Source organism: Cydia strobilella, chromosome 13, assembly GCF_947568885.1.
Source record: "Cydia strobilella chromosome 13, ilCydStro3.1, whole genome shotgun sequence".
NCBI classification, from domain to species: Eukaryota; Metazoa; Arthropoda; class Insecta; order Lepidoptera; family Tortricidae; genus Cydia; species Cydia strobilella.
In genome coordinates, this window is record NC_086053.1 from 15,498,032 (window position 1) to 15,514,705 (window position 16,674).

General features: G+C 37.5%; 2 protein-coding genes and 1 long non-coding RNA gene across 3 annotated transcripts in view; all 3 read left to right on the top strand.

Annotated features, from left to right (window-relative positions):
* The window catches only part of LOC134746857 (uncharacterized), a 45,492-nt gene that overhangs the window by 26,503 nt on the left and 2,315 nt on the right, over positions 1-16,674 (top strand). The window lies entirely within an intron of this gene.
* On the top strand, positions 4,878-10,397 carry LOC134746398 (uncharacterized). Its single transcript, XM_063680766.1, has 5 exons — positions 4,878-5,367; positions 5,621-5,758; positions 6,298-6,496; positions 8,367-8,584; positions 9,381-10,397. The coding sequence occupies exons 2-5, from the start codon at positions 5,641-5,643 to the stop codon at positions 10,061-10,063; spliced, it is 1,218 nt and encodes a 405-aa protein (XP_063536836.1). The 5' UTR covers positions 4,878-5,367; positions 5,621-5,640; the 3' UTR covers positions 10,064-10,397.
* Positions 12,480-13,753, top strand: LOC134746399 (F-box/LRR-repeat protein 15). The gene is made up of 3 exons (XM_063680768.1): positions 12,480-12,775; positions 12,858-13,324; positions 13,547-13,753. Exons 1-3 carry the CDS (start codon positions 12,578-12,580, stop codon positions 13,698-13,700), a joined length of 819 nt encoding a protein of 272 aa, XP_063536838.1. The 5' UTR covers positions 12,480-12,577; the 3' UTR covers positions 13,701-13,753.

Genomic DNA, 16,674 nt, shown 5'->3' on the forward strand with positions numbered 1-16,674 from the left:
CTGTCTTATAGAACATGCATTTAAAAAAAAACTGATTGAATAATAATAACACCCAACTAAAAAAACACCTCTTCATAATGTCAATGTCAATGATGTCACAGAATTAATAATATAAAAGTTTCGAAACTTCCTTACTTGTTGTTTTTCCTATTTTTTTCGCAACTGTATTAAAAAACGTCGTTCGATACACGTGCGGAAATGTCATTCTTCACTCGTCTCGAGTCTTGCCACTCGCCTGCGGCTCGTGGCAAGATATCTCGGTACTCGTGAAGTAGTGACATACTTTCCGCACTACCATCGAAATGTACTATTGCCAATTTTGTTTCGTTAAAAGGTAAGTTCTGTCAATGAAAATACTAATACTTATAGTTGTTAGTATGTAGTTAACGTTAATAACGTTGTCCACCCAAAAGATTATATTTTATTAAACTTGTGGAAGTGAGGAACTATCGATAGTCTTCGGATGAGCTACAATAAAAAACTTCGTCTAACTCAACAGCTTTATTTTACTTCTCACAGTATTTGTAGGAAAACAACAATTGGCAATTATAAAACGAAGCACTCGCAATTTAATTTCTTTTTGATTTTTTTTTTTCGCTTTAAGCCAATGGTGTGGAGTATCGTTGATAAGGTGTATCGCTAAATCGATAAATTAAAAAAAAAGAGAAAAAAAATATGCCCCCCCCCCCCTTTCTAACCTCTAACTTTGAACCATGTATCCAAAAAATATGCAAAAAATCGTCATTTTCAATGAAAACTATAGCGAACATGTTCGGTCCCAGCCCAGCTACTTTTAAACATTTTTTTTTAGTTTCTGATATAATATGGGGCATTTTCTATGAAAAGGGACCTTATTGTCGATGGCGCTTACGCCGCACAGCGTCGCGCGGCATTGTATTTATATCGGAGCATTAAGCGCCATCGACAACAAGGTCCCTTTTTATAAAAAAATCAATAAAAAGATACTTATTTACCAACAAATGAAATACCACATATACCCTCACTGCCCCTTTTGGATGAAGCTCCTGTAAGTCAGTCAGTGACCACGCTAGTAATGCCTCAACCGGACAATGAGAATCTTAAAGCTCTTCTGGGTTTCCATGTAATGAGTGACGTTAAGCCCCGTGTAGGGTGACCACGTAACGGTACTTTTTGTAAAATGTGGTATTTTCTATAAAAAGGGACCTTATTGTCGATGGCGCTTAAACGCCATTATAAACGTTGCTCCGATATAAATACAATGACGCGCGACGTTGTGCGGCGTAAGCGCCATCGACAATAAGGTCCCTTTTCATAGAAAATGCCCCAAATAGTCGAACTAAAGTAACAGACCAATTCGTACGTACTTACATACGTCGACATCAAAATGTATATGGTATCTAAATGATGTAATTCAGTGAAATAATGCATTACACATACACACATTACGCATTACACATACACACATTATTCAGTTACATTGCATTATTCAGTGTAATGATGCATTTCGTTAATTAAACTAAGAATTAACTTGACGAGTACATTTTTATTTGTTATTCAACATTAAGTGCTAATTTATTAAGTTTAATATAAACCCTAAAAAAAATAAAAAAATAAAAAACCCTAAAAATAAGATGATATACATAGACTTATATTGACCGGGATATAGACCGTGATTACCTTTTGTATTATTTGTGAGCTCCCGATATTTCGACGCAGTTACATGCATCATGTTCACGGGTGACTGAAGATAGCGGGTGGGTGTCAAAGTTGTGTAGACAGCGCTCTGTCTACCCTCATTCTTGCGCGTCGGCTGCGTTCACTTTCAACGTTACCAACGGTCGCATTCACACTTGTTGGTCCGGTCGCGTTCACACTCGTTGGTCTGTCCAAACACACTACCTATACACTCACGGTGTCACTACGCGTGTTTGATTCGGATATCACTGGTTTTTTACACAAACAAATCACAGGATTCCACACATTTGACAGTATAAACCCATCTTCACGATTGAAATTTTTGTATTTGTGAATTTCAACGGCTTCTCTTACCAATCTTGGTATATAGTGGCGTTCTGTCGAAATGACCTTGGGACTATGCAACTCGATCCAGTGATTTGTATCCGACTCAAGGAGATGCTGAGCAATAGCTGACTTGCGAACGTCATTGTTCTTGACCGCAGCAATGTGTTCTTTAATTCTGCAGGCAATAGTGCGTTTGGTCTGCCCAATGTACGAACTACCACAGCTGCACTCAACTTTGTATACACCAGGTTTTTCCAGGGGAAAATTGTCTTTAGGCGACCGCAGAAACGGGAGCTCACAAATAATACAAAAGGTAATCACGGTCTATATCCCGGTCAATATAAGTCTAGTGAAACTAACCGTGAATCATTCAAAACTCTAATGATATACATACTTATATAGATAAATACATTTACAAGCTAGTTATTAATTTCGTGTACGTATAGTACCACTGTATATATCTTGTATGTAAATAAAGAGTTTTTAACAAAAAAAATAGCAAAAAAAAACAAAGATAAATACATACTTATACATATAAAATAACAAACAAATATTGACTGCTTAAAGACATGTTTCTTCTACCAACTAATTCTTAAATCTTGCTGACCAAGATAATTACTTTACAGCTCGACTATTTATCAAGCAGATAAATTATAACAAAAGCAGATCGAAAGAAAGAGAAAGGAAGGGATTCGCTCCTTCTGTAAGTGGAGTGGAGTTTGTGTACAAACGCAAGAATTAGAAGCGCCAAAAAAGAGCTTTTAGACAGTCTTACCCACAGTGGCCTTAGTGCCCTTACTTAAACAGAGATTAAGCAGTATAAGACTGTCCTCAATTTTTGCAATGGCTAGTCACTGCTTCTAATCTCGCTAATTGGCAGAGCGTATTGTTGTCGCCCTACTTTTGTGTAATACGCGGAGAAAACGAACCATATTAATGTTCCTCCATTTCTTAAATCCACATGTAAGCCCGTACATATACCATAAACTATTTGTACCTACTTGTATTGGTTTCTTAATAGTCGGAACCTCGGAACAGATTAGAAATACTAGTAGTTCGCCCCGAACTGATTTTATTTGTTTAGCAGTTAATTTTTATTGTCCTTGTACTAGTTTTTATATATGAGGTCATAACAAAATTAATATATTACTATTAAATTACATTTCATACTGAAATAAGTGTAGGTATCTCGCTATGTGCGCAATGCGACCTTACCTATGAAATTGGCGTTTTGTATGGAGAATTTTATGAAAACTGTGATTTTCATACATCGAATTTTGCGGATTATTCAGCAATGTCAAATTAAAAACAAACAAAATTTGTTAGGAATATTGATAACTTAAGTTACGTTACACATATCACTTAAAAATAGTTAGAATCATAAAACGTATTTGAAACACTTGAACCGAACTTGAAATACGTAATTGAAACACTTGAACCGGCAGCTTCAAGCTTTAATTTGATACAGTAAATAAAAAATTTAAACCTATTATATATTTGTATTTAAAACCTTAGTTACATAGTCTACGAGTAAAATTAAAAAAATAATTTACAAGTTGCAATTGAAATGAATAAATTAGGTACAAACTAATATCTGTGAAAAAAAACGCCAATTTCATAGGTAAGGACCATTATATTATTATCAATTACAGTTTTCTGTAATTGCATCGAGTTTAGTTATGTTATGCGCTATAGGTGCCACCAAATCGCCGGCAGAAGCTATAGTTTTATAGTTTTATAATGTACATATGGGTACCTCGAAACGTGTCCTCGGTTCTACTGTTAATGCATTAGACGCAAATTATAAAACAAAAATAATTTATAAGAAGCTGACGAAGCTGTCTGGCTGTCTGGCTTCATTACTTCTACTTCATTAAAATTAAAAAGGTGAGGTTGCTTATATAGTTGGTCAAGCAAATCTTGTCCGTAAATAAGAACAAAAAAACTACACATCCCCTTTTTTTGGGCGCCACCACCAGTGCAAGACAAAGATAGTATGACTCTCTCCGTCTACGCCCGAAATGAGACAGTCCCTTGACAAACTATATGTCTGATCATAACCTCGTTTGATTATCAATTATTACATTATTAGCATGCCGTTTAGAATTAAGTATTTAACTTTAGTTTTAAACGTCTTTCCGTTGAAGCTTAGCCAGGCTTATTAATTATTAATTAAACATGAATATCCAATTTGTAAGTAATAGACTTCAGTTCGGGAAAGTTCTGCCTTTGGACTCCATGTGAGCTTGTTTTCTTTTGATATCTTTAAATTAATGTATACCGGGATAAATAACCTGGACTATACTTAACAATTTTTTAAAGTAAGTAAGCATTTGTTTAAGATATAACAGACTGGATATTTTCTTATTCCCCTAAATATGCATCATAGCATAAGCACTAAAAATTTCGTTTAACTATCCTCTATATTCTTTTGACGCCTTGGCCACGAAGGACCCTACGGTATGTTCCATGGCCAACGGGCCTATGAGACAAATCGCTAATAGCTGATTTTGCTGACTTTCAAATTTATTTTAATCAACTTTAAATTACAGTCGACTTTTTCGGATTCTAAGGAGTTTAAGTTTGCTACCGTAAAACCACCCAACAAAAACTTCTACGTGTAGTTCAATATTAACTTGAATATCTTCGTTAATAAATGTCGTAGTGAGGCAAAATGGAAGAAAACACAGACAAAAGCAAAAAAACTTGTGGGTCATAGATTGTTAATCTTCTATGAATCTGTGTCGCGTTCTGGAATGTTCTGACCTACTAATTGTCCCGATAGGAATGGGAAATTTGAAATGAGTAGGCAGAAGAACGTTCAATAAAAATATTTATTACCACAACTAGCTCAGATGGTCAAGAACGGGTAAAATGTCGTGGTTCGCGCTAATACTTGTCAAGATCGGATTCCGCTAGTCGTTTGCAGCCAAAGTACTTCCCTGACGGTGCCGAGGTGGTAGGCGCAGGTTTTTCGGGTCGGCGCTGAGTTCAGCGCAGCTCGGAACTGTGTGGCGCTGAGTCGGGGAAAGGAACAGAAGCACGCTAGTAGCAGAACGGCAAGCGGGCGACAAGCAGGAAGCCAAAAAAGTCACTCTGGACTTTGGACCCCAAAAACACCACAGTGATTTTATAATCGTTGAGGGACGCGTAGGGACGAAGTCAAAATTCGATTACGGATTCGTTATTTCGAACCGTAGCAGAGATCGATAATAAGCGACGTGCGTTCCACTCAACTTCAATGATAGAATCTTAATAAACTGTTATAGTTTGTAATTGTATACTTTGTACTTGTACGATATGTTCTATAATTGAAAGAGATTTGAAAATGAGTGCTATTATGCTAAGTGCGGCAGTATAGTGGTAATTTTTTATTTATATTTGCGTTCTTTTTGCGATCACAATTTATATGTTCTAAGATCTTAGTATTGTTAGTTTTAAAGCAGTGGCACGTGCTATATATGTAATACATATTAGATACCTAATAAATATGAACTAAGACTTAGTTCATATTGGACAATGCTGCTGGGAACGAATGCTTCCAGCATCACTGGTCCGGTGACCACCGGGTGAGCAGGAGTATTTCGTGTATATATACCTATTTGAACCTTTGCAGTGCCTAAGCTTGCAACGCGAATGTTCGAAGAGCTGCGGCAGTTCGGGTTGGACCGCCATGACTTTCCGACGCTTTTGAGGAATGTATCCACACTGCTGCGTATGCTGACGCTGAACATCGACAGCCGGAATACCAAACGTTAGTACCCAGGTAGCAAGGTGACGTCAGCGACGTCATAAAGACGTAATAATGACGTCATTATGACGCCATGATGACGTATAAATGCTACCTGGGTATGACACTACCAATTTCAATGCCTTTATTTGTGACAACAGATAATAAAAAATTACAAATACATTTTTTGAAATAAAATGTAAGGAATCGAATTTTTATTGTGATAAATTGCTCATTTTCATTCCACGCAGACGAAGTCGCGGGCAGAAGCTAGTGGGTTTAATAGGGTATTTATTGTGATAAATTGCTCATTTTCTTCCAATTTTTATTTATAAAATAAAATAAATAAATAATTTTTATTTATACCACGTCGGTGGCAATCAAGCATACGACCCGCCTGATGGTAAGCAGTTACCGTAGCCTATGGACGCCTGCAGCACCAGAGATATTACATGCGCGTTGCCGACACTTTAAAAACCTGTACACTCCTTTTTTGAAGAACCCCTTTAACTAGATTTAGTTATAAAATTCATCATGTGTCAACAACCCTCATACTTTTTCAGGAATACCATTTATCTTCTACGTGTGGACGCTGGTAGCTCTATCCTGCTACGTCTATGGTTTCCCAATATCCGTCTTCTGGTTTATCTTCATTCGGGACGTAGAAGAAGAACTGTTGAAGCAAAGAAAAATCATAGCATTCGCTCAACTGACTGTCTGTACGGGGTCCGTTACCACGTTTTTGTATATGTATTGGAATAAGTAAGTATTGACGGAGAATTATTCCTCTAAGAACAAATTAAATTATTTTCTATGAAAATATTTTAATTTGTGGTTTTTCAAGTACACACACTACTATTTAAACTATAAACTGAAATAAATGTCATATACGAAAGAAAAAATTACCAAAGCCTCCAGTGTCCAGAGCTGGAATCGAACCAGCGTACCCCGTTTACCGGACAGGTAAGGGCATTTATTTGTGTGGTGACACTGATGAGTACGGATATTTAGTTTCGTGCCTTCAATATGGCCACTGTTGCACCAAAAATTTAAAGGAAACATACTTACTTACTGCTGTGGCGCGACGAACCGAAGTGGATCTTGGCCTCCGATACCAAAGACCGCCACTCTACTCTGTCCAAAGCCGTTTCTGTCCAGTCGACGGCGCCGAGTTCGCTGAGGTAACATAACTTATCATAAATTTTGAGATGTGGCGGCAGGCAGGGGACGATTTATTTTGTTCCTGTGTCATGGGTGTTTTCTGTGCATTTTAGTATCCTGTGGCGTAACTAGGGGGAAGGGGGGCAAAGGGGGCGCCGCGGACGATCCCAAACTCACAAGCGATGTTGAACCTTTAAGTCTAAGGAGAGACTTTGCCTCCTTGTGTGTTCTATACCGCTTGTACAATGGGATGTGCTCTGAAGAATTGTTTGCCAACGACAGCTTTTTATCATCATACCGCTCGCCGCCGGTAGTGTTAAGAGGCCGGTGTTGATTTTAGTCGCAAAAATGTAAAATTGATAGATTTAGTCGGTGAAATTGTACACTTTTTGTTACCTAATTGAAATAACAAGTACTGGTTTCTATTAGCGCATCTTCTTATCTTACCTTTTATCAGATCAATTTGTTGAAAACAGACTCACTAAATTAGTAATGTTTGCTTTTCTGGTGGACGTTTAGGTAAACGCGCGTAAAGCACTGATTTTGTCGCTCTTATTTGTAAATTTCGTAAAGTTTGGACGGCTAAACATGGTAATTTTGTATTACACATATCCTGTACTTGACGTTTATCAGAATACATTTTTATTATTATGACTTTGAAGTAGTGTAAATGAAAGTTAGACGAAATCAATTTTCTCCAGAAATTACTTCAAAACAAGTGACAATTTCTCTGAAAATCGACTTAATTTCAACGTAATTTTGATACTTAAACAATCTACAACATTTGTTGAAACTATTCTTATACATCAATTTGTATAATTTACTACCATAAATTTTTGATGAATTTTTAAAAACTGCCCCTTCTTTTAATATATTACCGGTGACGCACGCTTACGACCTCATTATTAAAAGGCAAGATGAGAAGACGTGCTAATAGAAACCAATACTTGTTACTTAGATATTACGTAACAAAACTTGTATAATTTCAACGACTAAATCTATCAATTTAAAATTTTTGCTCCAAAATCGACTACGGCCTCTTAAGTAAGTAAATAAAAGTAATCCTGGCGTCAGTTCGTTTTGTCTGGGGGGGGGGGGCGTAAATTTGGTGCCTGCCCCGGGTGCCATTTCCTCTAGCTACGCCCGTCTAAGTACCCACAACACAAGCATTATTCAACTTTTTGTGGGACTTACTCAATTTGTGTCCTTATTTACAAAGAAATTAATCAATCCTTCAATTTCTTCGGCTCAACCAAGCCGATTAGTGCAAGACAAGGCATTTGTCAGGGATGGAACGTACGCTCAGATGATAATAACTATAATAAGAGCTTTCTTAGTCCAAAAACTTACTTAATTCGTCCTAACTAGGATAAAAAAAATGTTCCTAGTTAGTATATACAGTCAGACTAACTAAACGATTTACACCTTTAGGATTTAAAATTCAGTAAATCTCAATGTTATTTTTTTTCAGAAATAAACTAAAAAGGATTATAGACGCGTATATTCTCTGCGACTCTAAAGTAGTACCCAACAGCAGGATGTCCAGAAACATCAAAGGGACCTTGAAGTCAGTCAAAAAAAGGGCATTAATTTTTTGGATCTTCATCATGAGCCAAGTTGTAATTTACCTTACGGTTCGACCCCTGATTGTTGACAGAAATTCTACGAAAGATTATCAACTTTTGTGGGGTATGTTCACTACTTTGTAGTAATAAAATATACGCGTAAAGACCGTCTAAGCTAAGTTTGCATCGACTTGGAAGCGACATTTTCATAGGAATTTAAGGTGTAAGTATAGTGTAACAATATTATTTTAAGCCTTCCAGTTTTCTTTTATTTAATAAAGATGTACACAACTAGAGAACTAATCAAATTAATTATATGAAATATTTTCTACCCCCACACCAACCCCAAAATCGCCCAAAAAAAATTTGGCTGCTTCATACATTTTGGGGTCCACTTTCTATGGGAGGGTAGTTTTTTTTTTTCGCGATTTCGTGGTTGGTCCCATAGTAAAAGTTGCTCAGTATCAGTGTTGGCCGAACGTTAATTGCAATTAACCATTAACAAATTGAACCGTAAAGACGGTTACAGTACAACTTTTACTATGGGTACACCATATCGGTGAGTTAAACATATTTACCTAATATTGTCTTCGGTTACCGCGATAGTTACTCATGAAATAAAACTATGAAAACGGATTATATCGCGTATATTGAATTTATAATACATCCCGACGTTTCGAACTCTTTACAGCGTTCGTGGTCAACGGGTGACATATTTACCTATTAATTTGTATTTCTTTATTTTATTTAAATAACCTAAGTGTACCCTAGAATTATACCCGTAACAATAGTAGGTAGTGCTCTCGCACCTGCCGCAAGCCCCTTCGGTGCAGACTTGACATAGACGGTATATCACTAGTGGTATTCGTATTAAGTACATATCTCACCCCTTTTAATGGTTTATTTCTTTATTCTTCTAGGTCTTGATCCAATAGTCGAAACACCTAACTTTGAAATTTCACTTTTTGTCATAACGATGATCTCGACAGTATCTGTGTTTGCACCCCTCAACATGCTAGTCCTTCTCATGGTCATCGCCGGCTACTCCGAAGCCCACATGTTAGCCCTCAGCGAGGAGCTGCTGTATCTATGGGAAGACGCCGTAATCGACTATCAGATGCAGCCCTCAAAAGAGGAATCAAATCAGATCACCTCAATGGACGAGTTTGTAAAACGCCGTTTAGATAACATAATAAAATCTCACGCGCAAAGTATACAAATGTTCCAGCTAGTTGACGACTTGTTTAGAAATGGAATTGCTATTCAATTCATATTGAATTCAATATCTCTCGTAGCTTGTCTGATGGGAGGCTTGGAGAACACATATGCGCAAACCCCTTTCACTTTAATGGTAGTAGGCATGGGCTGTTACACGGGTCAGAATCTGATGGACGCCAGCTTCACTTTCGAGGCTGCTGTCTATCGTTGCAAATGGGAAAAGTTTGACAATAATAACATGAAATCAGTGCTGTTGATGCTGCGATGCGCGCAGAAAACTATGAAGTTGTCAGCGGGGGGAGTGGCTTCCTTGAGCTACGCGTGTTTCACTTCCATTGCCAGGAGTATCTACTCTGTGTATACTGCGTTTCAATCAAGGGATTAAGAGACAGGAGAGACAAAAGAATTGGCAACGTAAACGTTTTTACCACATAGATTAGTATAATAAAGTAGTCAAAGTAGCTCTGGATTTACGCGGAACCTCGTGCAGACACGGAAGACCCCCCCTACTACCTGGTGGACGACCACCAGGTCGTCAGGAGGTCCAGAGACCTGAAATCTTTTAATTTAAATGAAAGAAAATGACAGAGAAGGCCGAACCCAAGTAGGTAAATGGGATAAAGTCCATACAGAGGAAGAATGGATTAGTATAATATATACCTATTGACATGCTTTTGATTGAACTTCGCGCACAAGATCAAAACCTTCACATAATGTTAAATCGAATCTGCATCCTATACGTGTAGAGCGTAGACAAGTAAAACGAATAACTGAAATGTCGGCTGACATAGCTATATACCTACCTACATACTTATATGCAATAAAATCGCAAATTTTACAATAAAGAATATTAACAATAAAATAATATTTAAATTACGTACCTACCTAGTTAAGTATTTCTGCTTTGGACATGTATATATGGCTGAAGCATTATTTATATGAGTTGTGAGCTGCGTAATTTCAGCTGCAGAAATTCTTATATCATCATCATATCAGCCCTTTATCGCCCAGTGCTGAGCATAGGCCTCTCTTCCAGTACGCCACTTGTCCCGGTCCTGAGCTAATCTCATCCAGAAGTGACCCGCAATCTTCCGGATGTCGTCCATCCATTCTAATATACGACGTGTGAACCAAACAGGCGTTTTGTATAAAACCGAATGCAGCAGAAATTGAGCAACCGAAATGATTTGACTCACAACTTAAAAAATTACGCTCGTCTGGCTTCACCCTAAGTCGGGAACTCAAACATCGCAACATCCCGTAAAGCCTTACAGAAGTTCTCTTTTTACTCCAACTTCGCTTTGTTTGAACTTCAATCAAAGTAGGTACAAATTGCCACAGAGACGAAGTTACGGCTACATTTTAGGATTTCGTACTTCGTAGCCAACTAGGAACCCTTATAATTTTACCATGTCCGCCTGCCTGTCTATCTATACGTGTGTCCATCCGCAAGCTGCAATTCCGTATAGATCAATTACGCCGAGGGGTATAATATAAGAACTTATTATATGTACCTACCTATTTGAGTTGCACGAGTAATTATTATGCAACATCACAGAGCAACCTCCATCCCCAGCCTACGGTATCCAAGCGCGATTCATGAATGCCCAACATTTATTATGAAACCATTGTGGGTTCGTGTAAATACGTAATGTATAAGCGTCCTAAGCTAACATCCTGAATTAGGCATTACAGTAGAGATGTGCTGTTAACTCCGAACATTTTAGGCCCGTCAGCGACGGAATTTATTTATATAGACGAAGCTCTTAGGCTCCCCACACACGTCCGGAATGTCTCTCTGAATTCATAATCTGAATTAAGAATCTTAATTCAGAAAGCCCAGAATCCTATACATACAATCTTGGAGGACCAAATGGAGACGCCTTGTCTGTAATTTTTTGTACAAAACAGTCTGCCAATTTTTGCGGGGGAGGGGAACGTCAAATGTATACGTAACGTAAAAATAGCCATGTCAGATAAACGTTAGTCCATACCTCGTCCATACAATGTGTATGACCATTGTTCATAGAGTTTCGACCGTTTGGTTATATTCTCCAAGCATACAATCCACACACACACACACACATTGTAATCCACACATGTTCTGTTTTTTTTTTCAGATGATTATTTTCTCAGATGGATCTGTAAGAATGATATTGACCATAGTATAAAATATACTCCGCCTGGTACTCTCTTCCGAGTAGTTCCGAAGCTCGCTCCAGACTACGCGGCGCGAAGCCGCGAACGCGAGTGTGGAGCCGATTTCGTTGATTAGCGAACTAGAGTCCACACTGGCGTTCGCGGCTTCGCGCCGCGTTTCGCGCACGAGTGTGGAGGGCGCCTCGAGACTCGCGAACCACGTGACTGACACAAGCCTACGTCATCGTGAACCTGTGAACATGATGACGTAGGCTTGTGTCAGTAACGTGGTTCGCGAGTTCGCGAGTCTCGGAAGAGAGTACCTTGATATTATTATACCATGATATTGACTATATATTACTTGTACTTAGTCATTGACTGTATATAACTTGTACTTAATTGAAGGTAAGTACGCTATACATTTAAAGAAAAGGATTTTCAGTAGGACACGCAGTTCTCATTTTCCTTGGCCAACTATCTTTGTCTTACACTAGTACTAGCACCCAAAAGATAAGGATGAGTATAGTTTTTTTCTTTGTTCTTATTTACAATTTGGTTTGACCAACTATACGTAATATCAAATACGTCTTAGCAAAATCCAAACGCCCCGTACTTGTTAAAAAAAAAACCAAACGCCAAACGTCACTGTCACTGTCACAAAACGTAAATAAAAGGTGTAAAAGCATAACGCAGGATTCTAAAGTAAATATATTCTAATATCTAATATGAATAACTATATATTCACAATATCTTACTAAACATGAAGAGAAACACGCTCTTATTCGATCTTTATTGGGAAGATATTATAGTGACTTATGTTCTACCTTACCTGACCATACGGGAGTGTTTTAATTTTCGCTGCGTGTCCAAAACCTGTCTTCAGATAGTAAACATGTATTTTACAAAGATAAAAACATTGAAACTAATAAATCAAGGATTCTCGCCACACACACTTGGTGTAAGTTATTTAATTAAATCAGAAACTACCTTGAAATAAAGTGAAAAATATCCAGTCATTTGTATTGTGGTTATTTTCGCAGGTATTCGCTATAAATTGTTCCAAGCTTACAGTATTAAACCTGACTCGATGCTCAACCGTCACAGACGCAGACCTGATCCCAGTTTTGCGGCAAAACGTAAATTTGGTCAATTTAAACCTAAGCCAGTGCAATAATTTGTCTGCAAAGTGTTTACAACCAGTTATTCTATACTGCAACAATTTGCGTACGTTGAAACTGGCTCGTTGCTTGTGGCTAACTGCAGGCGCGATGGAGGCTCTAGCTTTACACCAGAGTATGCTAGAGGATGTAGATTTGTCCCATTGTGTGACAATCTCGGAGAGTTGTATAATTATATTTATAAAGAAATTTAGACTCCTTAGAATATTTAATTTAGAAGGCAACAGGCAGATTACGGATAAGTGCTTGTATGCCATGTCGAAGAATAGTATTGTATTGAGAATGCTCAATCTGGTTGGGTGCTCTGATATCACAGACAAAGGAATCAGGTGAGATATTTATTTTTATTTTTATTATAACTATAATGAAGTTTATAGATTTAGACCAACATAAGTCTGCAACGATTTTGATAGCACACGCAATGCATTACTTTCAAACGTCAAACATCTATGACAGTGGTTCCCAAAGTTGACTGGGCTCCGACCCACCTAACAAAGACTGCCAATTTTTGGGGCAAAAAGGAGGCAAAAAATATTTTTTTTACATTTCAGAACACTAGCCCTCCACTGCCCAATGCTAGAAGGCCTTCTGGTCCGAGGCTGCATGAAGGTGACAGAGACCAGTCTGCAGCTGATGCGGCCGCGCGTTAAGATGGATCGGAGGCCTGTGGACCCAGTGCCCATGCCTATTTACATACAGATATAAACTGTTTTGTGGGTATGTCACCACTCTAAATAATTATAACAAGGATGTTTACAGGCCATTTAGGGTCAACACCAATTGTCGAATGTGTGGCGAAGAGCAAGAGACAGTAATACACTTAAACAGTAATACACTTAATGTGTGAATGACACCTAGTCAGAAGATTCACTCTCTAACAAAACGCGCCTACTACGCGCAAGGCGGCGCAAGCGCGTGCAGGCGTCCGTTTCGTAGCGGACGCGGCAATTACTATGGCAAAACCTCAAAATTGGGGCGGCCGCAGGTACTTGTAGCGACGCGACGAAATCGCAGAGTGAGACACGCCTGGCCATACAGAGAATTAAGGACTTTGGAGCACTGAAAAACCGAAATGTGTATATAGTTCCGCCGGCCGATTATTCGGCGGCCGGATACCGTATATTCGGCCGATGGTCAAGCCGAGCCGGTATCCGGCCTAACAATTATATATTAGCGGTTTGATAAGTACCCGTTTTCAGGTCCTTTTTTTTAACATAGAAAAATAAATACACGATGTATTTTCTACTCCATAATTTTTTTGCTGTACATATGCCAACGGCATTCCGGTTTCAGCAAGCCGCTCAAAAATTATAATTTCTGAAAGTCCTGAAAATAGACCTCTGTAGCAGCAATGCGTATTGTACGCACACTAGATGTCACTTGTGTCGCGACTAACGAAAAGTGTATTTCTCAACAATTTACAACGAATATTATAAGGAATATTAGAAGGAGTTGAAAATAGAGTTCCGGTTAATCCGGTTATAATATTAGCTGAAAATCGTTGAGCATTAGACTTTACGTTTGTCGCGCCATCTATTGTCGAGTAGCAGGACAGATAATTCCGCTATTTGACGCTAGATGTCGACTACGAAAATAACAGTCTTTTTAGTAACAAAACTGATGTATGGAGTGAGCACTATATGTATGTCTACTTAATTCTCTTTGGTATTAGTAAGTTAGATAGTTAAGTTTATTTAAATAGTAAAATTTCTTGTTTGTGGCGTATGTATGGTGTAATTCTACTGGAGTAGTGACTGCGACAGTGCTTTATATTTTTTGGGTAATTACCCTATTATGTACATGGTCACATGGGATCAAAGTACGCGCTGCCTTTTGATTCTCTCGCTACGCTCAAACTTCTAAATAACTATTACAAGCTTTTATTTAACTTGCAATGTACCTATGTAAGGTGTAACTATGTTTGTACGGGTCAAATCTTGCAAGTTAAATTTGTCCCACTATTCCCACTTCCCGGTTTCCGATGAAGCTAAAAATTTGCATACATAATGTAAGTCGGGTGACAACGCAATATTATGGTACCATCGAGCTGATCTGATGATGGAGACAGGAGGAACTCTGTGATAAAACAACGAAATCTAATTGTGTTTTGGTTTTTATAATTGCCTCGATGAGTATTAGTTACCTGTGGAACGAAAAGTACAGTGATAAAAGCTTGTACCAAAAATTAAATTTTTGCCAAAAACTTATTATGGAATCATTCGATTACTCGACTCATTCGATATTTCAGGCAAAGACCAGCTATGCTCTCTGACTGAAAAAAATATTATTTTATTTATTTAACAAATTACACAGTATGACAGTTAAAACTACTGTGGAATTTAAAACTAAAAGTTTCATTACTACCATTGGTGTACTATTATTAAACTTTCTAAAGTTTTAGACCTACAAAATATTGATAAGGACCAAAACAATTTTACTGTAACGAAGATCCTTTAGTACCTACAAAGATAGATATAACTCCGTAATAGATGGATACGAAAAACGTGCCTCGAAAATCAAGAAAATTTGATTCTCGTTCAGAGGGCGCTACTAGTTTTGGCCTACAGTCGTATAGATGGCGTTGACGGTTTCGTTTGTTATTTAACAATTTTAACGCATATCAGTGAAAAAACATGGGTCAAAATCATAAAAATAATTAATGCAAATAAAAAAAATCATTTATCCATATTTAAATACATTTTATCGTATTTTTATAAATCTTCATTTTTAGTTTTAAAGTGTGTCGACAGATGGCAGTGAATTTACTGGGGTTACAAAATTTACTATGACAGTACCGCTCTAGTATAAGTTACTCTATGGTACCTATTTACTTTATAACTTAAAGGTGACAATACAGGTGGTTGTATTACCATCATCAGTTCGTCAACTCATTATGGAAAAGTGCATGGCGACTTTATCAATGAATCATAATTTCTCCATGCAATTTCGCAGCTCACTGTACCTAATTGAAATGCTAACTTTAAAATAAAGGTAAACGAATTTATTCGCGTTCGACCAATGTCTACATAATTATTATTTCAGAATAATGTATGTTTAATCGTATATGTTACCTAAGTTGTCCGCCTAATAGCATATAATATGAGTCGTTTTCAAGCAATAGGTACCACATTGTCGCTTGAAATAAGGACGCTCCGGCAGGTTTTTCGTATAAAGATACAAGCAATTTTCGTCCTTATGGTACGCGACAATTTGGTGCCTTTTGATTGGAAACGTCACATATATATATATATATATATAATAGCATTATTATAATATATAGCATATAATATCATTATTTATAAAAACATGTTTTTAGGTGTAGGTACTTAGGGGAAACCGGGACAAGTTGTACCAGAGATGTATTAAATGCGACGATTTCAAACAAAAGGTACCACATTGTCGCTTGCCATGGGCGCTCTGATAGGTTATACGTAAGCAAATTGTGTCCTCATAGTAAGCGACTATGTGGTAACTTTGCATGTAAACGTCATATAGTTACATGTATGCACCTTCTGGTGTCCTATATATATTGTTTTTTTTTTTGTTAAACTTTTTCACGTATATTTAAGACATTATGATTGATAAATGTCGACCTGTACGGGCACTGGAGCCTCTACAGTCTACGTTAATATAATAAATCTAACTAATATTATAAATGCGAAAGTCTGTCTGTCTGTTA